This window comes from Herpailurus yagouaroundi, unplaced genomic scaffold (assembly GCF_014898765.1).
Source record: "Herpailurus yagouaroundi ecotype Mexico unplaced genomic scaffold, PumYag 159, whole genome shotgun sequence".
In the NCBI taxonomy this organism is placed as follows: domain Eukaryota; kingdom Metazoa; phylum Chordata; class Mammalia; order Carnivora; family Felidae; genus Herpailurus; species Herpailurus yagouaroundi.
In genome coordinates this window covers 61,402,945-61,412,451 of record NW_024412400.1, presented here as the reverse complement: position 1 = coordinate 61,412,451, position 9,507 = coordinate 61,402,945, and the positions used below count along the sequence as shown (strand labels likewise).

Sequence of the window (9,507 nt, the reverse complement as noted above, 5' to 3'; positions counted from 1 at the left end):
ATATATATATATATATATATATATATATATATATATATATATGTATACACACACACAGACACACACACACAGTGGAATATTATTTGGCAAGCAAAAAGAATGAAATCTTGCCATTTGCAACAACGTGGATAGAACTTGGGTGTATTATGCTAAGTGAAATAAGTCAGTCAGAGAAAGACAAGTATCACGTGACTTCACACATATGTGAATTTAAGATACAAACAGATGAACATAAGGGAAGGGAAGTAAAAATAATATAAGAACAGGGAGACAAACCATAAGAGACTCTTGAATACAGAGAACAAACTGAGGGTTGCTGGAGCGGTGTGGGGTGGGGGCATGGGCTAAATGGGTGATGGACATTAAGGAGGGCACTTGTTGAATGAGCACTGGGTATTATATGTAAGTGATGAATCACCAAATTCTACTCCTGAAACCATTATTACACTATATGTTAACTAACTTGGGTTTAAATTTTAAAAGTTCAATGCAAGATAAAGTACATTTTATGAACTTCGCATTAGGTAAAGAGCAAATGAAAAGTATTTACCAGGGATGATATTCCAGAATCTGAATGTGGATGAAACCTTCTGTTCCTTGACAGAGCTGACCGAGTGTATGACTCACTCAGATTGGAGCAATACGATGAATCAGATGCACAAATCTGACTGCTTGTGTTTCGACCTGAGGAGCTGAGCCAAAGACAATGCTTAAAGTGTTTGTGTACCTCTTTTAAAATCTTTAAATGTAAATTTCTTTGTATATAGCAGCCATAGCAACAAATTATAAGCACCAACCTTTCCATTGAGAGGATAAATGATACCCTAGAAATTTATCTAGATCTCAGAGGGACTTTGACGTCTTGTCATAGTCCTAAGCACATTTCTTATGGCTAATAGTCACTTGAGGCAAATTCTCCCCAAAGATAAGAGGGTCTGCCTAGACTGTATGTCTTAGAAAAGTAAATCTAATGGTACAGAGAAAAGCACATACATCCTTTCAAGATCTGAATGAGGAGGTCAGCCCTCATAGTAAGACATCATTCCTAATAGAGCTACCGGGGCAGACTTGTACAAGCAGGCATCCTTAAACTTTCTCTTGGTTTCCCCATTAATCTGGCTTATATTTTCCCTGAAATTTCCCCAAACCCCTTATACTTCTACAAATTGGTGGCAAACAAATAAAAAATTCAGGTTCTTTAATCAGTTTTACTCACTTTGAAATATTACTCGACCATTTTGCTTAACAACAGCCCAGTGCTCTCTGTATCCCCATTTTTATACCCCTGAGATATAAAACACCCTTTCTGCTCTCCTAGAGTAATTCTCCGGTTCATTATTCATTGTTTTTCTTACACTTTTCCCTATCTCTTCAGGAATAGTTGCAAGTTTCTCTTTCTGTAATTGGCGCTGTACATTATTTTAAGACAATTTTAAAATAATATCTAAATATGCTTTTTAATGTTAAGTAAAACTATACATATCTCTCTTTCTTTCTGACCTCTTTTTTACTCTTGATAGATCATTTTTCAGGCTCCAAGAATCTTAAGAGACAACCCTCGATATTTTATGGCACAATTATGCCTCGGTAGCAATTTTGCTTACAAGAAACTACACATCTCTTGTATATGAGGTTGCCTTCGTAAAGTACAATTTAATATGTCTTTTATTTTCCATGTATTAGCTGAGCTGGTATACTAGAAGAGGATAGCCACTACATCATGTTCCACAAATAGCATTGCTGTGTCATTAAAAATAAAACAACTGGGGGCGCCTGGGTGGCTGGGTCGGTTGGGCGTCTGACTTTGGCTCAGGTCATGATCTCGCAGGTGACGAATTCGAGCCCTGTGTTGGCTCTGTGCTGACAGTTCAGAGCCTGGAGCCTGCTTTGGGTTCTGTGTCTCCCTCTCTCTCTTCCCCCCCTGCTCATGTTCTCTCCCTCTGTCTCTCTGTCTCTCTGTCTCTCTCTCCCAAAAATAAATACACATTTTGAAAAACCATACCCTATTATCAAAGAGAAAATTATTCCTCCATCTGCACCTAAATAACAAATCAAGAATTTTATCTTAATTATGTGAAAAAGTCAGAAAATGTATGTCTCTCATGTCTTTCCCACTTGAGCAATTCATTAATAGTTTGGATATTGTTTCTTGTAATTCGCAAAGTGTGCCTTGCCATTGAAACAAGTTAACAAACACTAGAAGAAAGACAGCAAATTGTGTGAAATTTATTATTCCTGAGGCGGGTAAATCCTGTGATTGACAACTGGAGTTCTGGTCACCAATTGGGGAAAGCACTGGGAGAAAAGGGAATAACATATTGGGATGAACAGGATGAAAGTTTAGCTGACTTTTTTGGTTCATTTGTTTTTAATAAAATATTCTAGCTATTTTCTGCCACAATGAAGTTAGGAAACTAGGATAATGAACGTGGCTGAATCTTTCGTCAGTGATTGTTGTGTTACTCTAAACTCCATTGATGGTTACACAGTGTGAATAAAAAATCTGGAGGTCTTCTTCTCTCTTGTTTTTAATCTAACGTATGAGAAGTGGTCATAGTTTCCTTATCCAATCTCTCCAAAGAAGTCACAGGGGAAAAAAAGAAAGTCACATAATTAAAAGATCTGACAAGAGAGAGCCACTTGACCGGGTTTTACTGTATTTATCTTGTATAATGCTACAGATTAAGTACAATCATTTCAATGTGAGATTCAGTTTAAAAATAACTCAAAATCATCTCATCATCTTAGTTTACATTAGATGACTTGGGGATTTAAAGTAGAAGTTCTCTTTATGCCATTATCCTGATTACTACTAGACATTTATTAATAATAGAAGTTAATTAAAGCTTGGTAACACAAATAAATAGGCTGCTAACATCCCTAAACTCTCTCTGTCTGTCTCTCTGTCTCTGTCTCTGTCTCTGTCTCTTTCAGGTTATCTGAGAAGATTCTAACCAATAGATGACCAGTCTGATTGTTATTCATGTGAAATTTTTTCTGAGGCTCCAAAGTCTAGTTTCTATCTGTCACATTCTCATTGCTCTCTGGACCCACACCAGGGGGCAGTGTCTGAAGAGTGGTGTGCTGGAATCTTGTGGTAGAAACCAGAGGGGCACTCTCAAAATCTTTGTTCTGTTACTTCTGTCTTCAATTTCAAATAAAATTTTTCTTTGGTCTGATTTTTTGGGAGAAATCTCAGCAGTAAGATAACTTCTGAATCTTTGGTTTAAAAAAGAAAAGAAATGAGGCACCTTTTAGGTTATGTTTCTAACTTCTACTTCATCTGCAACTTTTTTAAGTTTACTTATGGGTTTTTTTTTTTAATTTTTTTTAACGTTTATTTATTTTTGAGACAGAGACAGACAGAGCATGAACGGGGAAGGGGCAGAGAGAGAGGGAGACACAGAATCTGAAGCAGGCTCCAGGCTCTGAGCTGTCAGCACAGAAGCCGATGTGGGACTTGAACTCATGGACCACGAGATCGTGACCTGAGTTGAAGTTGGACGCTTAACCGACTGAGCCACCCAGGTGCCCCAGTTTACTTACTTATGTTGAGAGAGAGCATAGAAGGAGCAGAGAGAGAGAGAGAGACAGCGGGAATCGCAGTTAGGCTCCACAGGCGTAGATTCGGACGTGGGGCCAGAACTCACAAACTGTGCGATCTTGACCTGAGCCCAAATCAGTGGCTTAACTGACTGAGCCACCCACGCACCCCATCTGTAATGTGTACATCGCTGAAGTCAAAGCTGCAAGACCTGTAAGTCCTAGGAATCTGAGGAACAGATACTTTAGCCAAGGCACTTAGCATCTCTAATGGTCAGCTCCTTATGTTTAATATTCAGAAGACAATGTAGACTCTGACCGATAGTGGTTTTTGTTTGTTTTGTAACATCACTGCTATGATGACGACTACGACTATTACAATATAATAGTTTTATAGTTAACATTTATTAAGCACTTGCTATGTGCTGGGCACTGTACTGAGGGCTCTACATGGATTAACTCATGTAAGCATCACAGTTACCAAATAAAGTGATCAACATGATTATTTTGTTTGTATTATTATAACACAATGAACATTATCGTTTATAGACGAGGACACTGAGGCACAGAGAGGTGGTGTAATTTGCCCAAGGCACATTAAGAAATGATCAAGTGTTCTTACCACGATGATTCAGATTAGCTTTACATAAGCCACTGCGATTCTTTAAATAACTGTAAAGCTGTATCATCATGAGGGTGCAACTGTTATGAAGGAAAACCATTAATACTGATTTTCTTATTCGGATCGCTCCGCCTAACTACATATAAATAATAGCGCTAGTTAATAGGACATGTAAATCTGAGCAGCTATTATTTACTGAAAACAAAAGTTAAGCCTTGAGTAGCAGAACCCATGAGAACACCATTCCAGATAACATCAAGCTGTTTTTAAAACCCTCTCCTATTCCCCCTCCACAAAAGAAAATAAAACCAGACACATGCAGTTTAGCTGGTATATTGGTTTACTCATTTTTAATCTTTCTGCCTGCAGTGAACAAACAGTTATCATAAATTACAAATCTCAGCCCTTATGAAAGAGCAATTAATTTTGTTAATGCTCCAATATAAAGCTGCCATGGAGAAGGTGCCATGGCTAAAAGTATACAGCATTTGTCAGCAGTGATTTATAGTGTCTTTAAAATAGGTGGCATTATCTGAATTGGCCATCTATTCTTAGTTTTAAAAAGTGTAGAATGGCTAACAAGAAGGAATCAGGTGAGCTGAGGGTGCTGGATAGAAGGCAACAATAACGTAACTTATCAACTCATGAGCACCTTTCGTCAGAAGATTGCGACGTCCTTTTTCAGTCACGAATTTATAAGCCTCATAAATTGTCAGCTGCAGCGGGTGCTATCTGTTTAATTAAAATGTCAAGTTGGTGACTATGTAAGGCGAGTGAAGGGGGAAATGGCGGATGGCCTAATTTCTGAGGAGAAGCTGAGCTCCTGGGTTGAAAGAGGTATTGTTGGGCACCCATCATACAAAAGGCCAGGGGACTCCTTTTAGACACCTAGGGTTGTCAAAATTGTGTTTATATGACTCAATTTCTAAACATCCCATTTATATTCACTGCCGCATCATGAGAACTTTGTGTTTAGGAAGGAAGGAAGGAAGCTCAGTCTTATTTCTCAGTTAGCCAAGGTCACTTTTCCCAAATCCTCAACCTCCCTCCGTCTCTCCCAAAAGTATTGTTAGGTTCTCAAATCTTGTGGGATCTTGCTAAAACCAGGCACTTCTGAACTAAGGCCTGGAAGAAAACTTCCATGGACTTTGGAGCATTAATTTTGGATGAAAGGAGATATTATTCTAGCCTTTCTTATTTCCTTGACCTTTATTTTTATTTTCTTTTTTTTTTAATCCAGACTCCCTGTGCTGTCTGTGCCTGTATTTTATTCATTTGTAATATGACAGTGATTGTGCATCTCTGTATAGTAGAGATGGTAATGAGATAACAGAAATACTCTAAATGGAGTTCTTATAAAATCAGGAAGAAATCTGATGCTATAGTGTGTTTGTTTCCAAAATGGCAAATTAGGTATACAGGTTTTTAAATTTCTGATGGCTTTAAATGAAGTTGCTAAAACTAAACCCATTAATTGAGTAAATAATAATATACCAATAAAATGTAGGGGTGGAAAACATTTTCCTTCTTCCACTCTAGGTTCTTTGGCTGGTCTAATCGTTAAATTTGACATAAGATAGATTAACAGGAGAGAAAGATTCAATTTCATACATAGGGGAGCCCATGAAGATATGAGACTCAAAAACGTGACCAAATTTCTTCCAGACTAAGAACTATTTTTTTTTTTGTAGGCCCCACACCCAACATGGGACTTGAACTCATAACCCTGAGATTAAAAGTTGTGTGCCGTACTGACTGAGCCAGCCAGGTGCCGCAGAAATAATAAATTTTTGAAGAATTGACAAGTCAAAGAAGTTTGGGCTTGGGGTAGTAAATATTTGTTTACACAGTCCTCTCTCTGGTGATAACAATGCCTTCTACCCTCTTGGTGCAGGGAGGGTCCCTCACATGGGAGATTTTTATTTCCTGCTTTCAGGGAGACAGAGGAGGATCAGAGTGACTTTCTTGTACTGGCTGTTTCCTAACTAACTTCATTCAAAGTAATCATTATGCCAAAGTAGCATATTTTGGGTGCCATATTTTTTTCCCTTTGAGTATTGTTCCAAAAAACTATGTGTTTTACAGATATCCCCAAAGTATGTCAGTACCCACAACCTGAGATTTTAACAGATATATCTTAAATTACTTAGATTGTTGATTCTAAAACCACGTAACAATATATCTTGAGAAAAGCACAACTAGAGTTGTCATTTTTCTTGTTCTGAATGAGACAGATTTAAATTTTATGTGAACTTGTATTCTTTACATTTTGCATTTTTTATTCTTTTTTTTTTTTCTTGAGAGTGCAGACACGAGCTCAAGCGGGGAGGGGTAAAGGGAGAGGGAGGGAGAGAATATTAAGCAGGCCCCACACTCAGTGCAGAGCCCGAAGCAGGAGCTCACAACCATGAGATCATGATCTGAGCCAAAATCAAGAGTTGGACACTTAACCTACTGAGCCACCCAGGCGCCCCTAAAGTTTGAATTTCTTTACAGGATGCATTTTCATCCTGTTCTTCAGCCCTGTGAACATTCTTATAAGCACAAATAGGCCCCCAAATTAAGGTACAACAAAAGTAAAAGGACAGACATCTATCCAACTTCTCCAGAGGGAAATCTTGTAAACTTCAAAAAACAGTAGTGGGTTCCGACATTTATAGAAGCATAGATATATTTCAACGCCAGAAGCAATGAAGAGAGATTGCAATACCACGATGTTTCCTCTATGAGAGGATGTTTAGAAATTGTTAGAACTTTATTGTAACCACATATGTAACTTCCACTTAGAAGGTTTTCAATGCTTGAAGAATGTTTTACTACTCTATATGGCGTTGTAGCAGAAAATTCAACCACCTACAACACTACAAGAGAGAAGAAGAATATAAACACTACAGGTTAATAAGTGATTGAAGTAGATCTTGTGAACAGGGATAAAACTGTAAAATCCCAAATGAAACTGACTGTATAAGAGGAAGGTACTATGAATAAGTCTCTTGTTTTGTGATGTGCAGAAATGTGATTGAATGAATACTAGCACTAAGTAAACACTTTTTCTTGCCTCTGTCCCTCCCATCATCATTCCTCCCTCTCTCCCTCCCTTCCTTCCTTCCTCCCTTGCTTCCTCCTTCCTTCAAAATTTAAAGATTAAAGTTTAACTTGTAGGCTGGGCATCACTTCATCACTTTTTACACTGTCTCTAAAATAATTCTGTACATATTTACTCATTTAAAGATAATAATATTGGTCATAAATACCATTTCATGGCAGGCTCACAAATAAATCTCCTCTGGTATTGTGTATTAAAGGTTGTTAGCATGTTGGGAAACATAAAGTGTATAATTTCTCACAGAACTTCTTACCCATTTAAAAACTATTACTTCATGTGCCCATTTCTCCAAATTATGACAGTTTTAACACAAAAACCAGCAACACCGAGGCACTGTTTGAAATATACATGGCTTGCTAACAAAAGCAGAGCTTTGGTAAGGGAGCTGCTTCAGTCTCTAAACCCTGCACCTAAGCAAGATTCCTCTCTCAGCTACAGGCAGTAAACAGAAGCTATCAATAAATTTCACACACTCCTATGAAACCACAGTGTTTATAATCCTGAAAACTGACGGTGCAAATGTCGCTTTTTGAAAGATGCGAGCCGAGTTACATACCAATAGAAAGACAAATAAGCTCAAGAAACTTGAAAACTCTGTAATTGTATATTTTCTAATAATTGGCATAGTTTGGAAAACATTTATGGAACAGCTATGAAATTTAAAAGTGAGGAGGGGTGCCTGGGTGGCTCAGTCGGTTGAGCGTCTGACTCTTGTTTTTGGCTCAGGTCATGATGCCAGAATTGTGCGATTAAGCCTCACATTGGCTCTGCACGGAGTGTGGAGCCTGCTTGGGATTCTCTCTCTCTGTCCCTCTGCCCCTCACCCCTGCTCACGTGCTTTCAATCTCTCTTTAGAAAAAAATTTAGAATCTTAGAATAGAAGAGTCAGGTAACAAGGATTGGGTTTTGGCCTCTTAATCTGATCTTTGGCTCTATTGAGCTGGTAAAAGTTCTGTTTTCTCCATTTAAATTTAATTAGTTTATAGATATTAACTAATAACTAATAGATGTCAGCTAATAGCTATTTCCTTTTTATTTTCTCCTCTTTCTACGGAAATTCGCACAGGCCCTCCCAAAGAGCCCAGTGTATCTAGAGACATACTATTCCTAAAACAGTAAGGCCACCTCTCTCCGTTACAATGATCAAATAAATTGCATTTGTAGCCAGCTGCATCAGCGTTGGGAGAGAGGGCGGTGGTAGGGTTTTCTTCTCTCTCAAAGCAACTATCATCGGTAACACAGGTTGCGTGACTTTATATTTTTAAATGAAATGTAATCCAGTAACACTATCTATGTTTGTTTTCTCTCAAGTAACGACTAAAGTTACTTTTAACATTTCGTTTTTCTTACCTTTCCGACATGCCTTGCTGGTGCATAAATTTCCTCTGGCCTTCATAAAGCTATTTTTCCAAAGACCTTTCTCATCGTGTTCCCGGGAGGGGATATGAGAGCTGTCCACCAAGAACCTGCTGCCTCTTTGGGGGGTCTTCCATGTATTCACTGCGACCAAGGACACAAGCTGTTACCTAGCAACCTGGCCTTTTAGGAGGTATTGTTACCAATCTCTTAGAGCTCATCAAAGGAATTCTTGTGCTGCTGGAGCAGGGTAACAGTGAACATTGTTTCCAGGGAGTTGTCTACACTGCGGTGTAACTGAACCTTGACTACAGAAACATAAACGACAGCAGAGGGAACAAACCACCATAGATTCCTGAAAACTTTGCGGTCTTCCGTTCCATTATTTCCTGAATTGTTTGCATCGGGCTTGGGTTTAGCCAAAGTGGTTCTTGTGCAATATATCCCTCAGTATTTGGTTTCTTGCTTCTCTTCTGTAGTTTCAGAAGGAGCAAAAGGAGCAAAAGGGAAGTTATCTAACTCCTGCTTGAAACCTGCTCAGATAAAACTTTGAAGACAGAGAATTCTGACTTGTTAAGCATGAGAAAGAATAATAGATTTTTATTTCAAAGCAAATGTGTACAACTTTTCACAGAAAAAGCAGAGAATATTATATTGTATATTCTTTTATTGGTCCAACAAGTTTTTAAAAAATTATTTATTTTGAGAGAGAGAGAGAGAGAGAGAGAGAGAGGGAGGGAGAGAGGGAGAGAAAAAGTGAGTGAGCAGAGGTAAGGCAGAGAGAGAGGAGGAGAGAGGATCCCAAGCAGGCTGCACACTGTCAGTGCAGAGCCTGACCGGGGGCTCCAAATCGTGAACTGTGAGAACTGTGAGATCATGA

The 9,507-nt window shown here is 38.4% G+C and overlaps 1 protein-coding gene across 3 annotated transcripts in view; it reads right to left on the bottom strand.

The window, feature by feature from the left end:
- LOC121033956 (uncharacterized) overlaps positions 1 to 8,925 on the bottom strand; it is a 27,779-nt gene extending 18,854 nt beyond the window's left edge. For all 3 annotated transcript variants that reach the window (XM_040480680.1, XM_040480681.1, XM_040480682.1), the window contains exons 1-2: positions 8,622 to 8,925; positions 551 to 692 (exon numbers count right to left, since the gene is read on the bottom strand). In XM_040480680.1, coding sequence (XP_040336614.1) covers positions 551 to 692; positions 8,622 to 8,647 — 168 coding nt within the window. In that variant the 5' untranslated portion in view covers positions 8,648 to 8,925. The remainder of the gene's footprint in view (positions 1 to 550; positions 693 to 8,621) is intronic.
- Between the last annotated feature and the right edge of the window lie 582 nt (positions 8,926 to 9,507).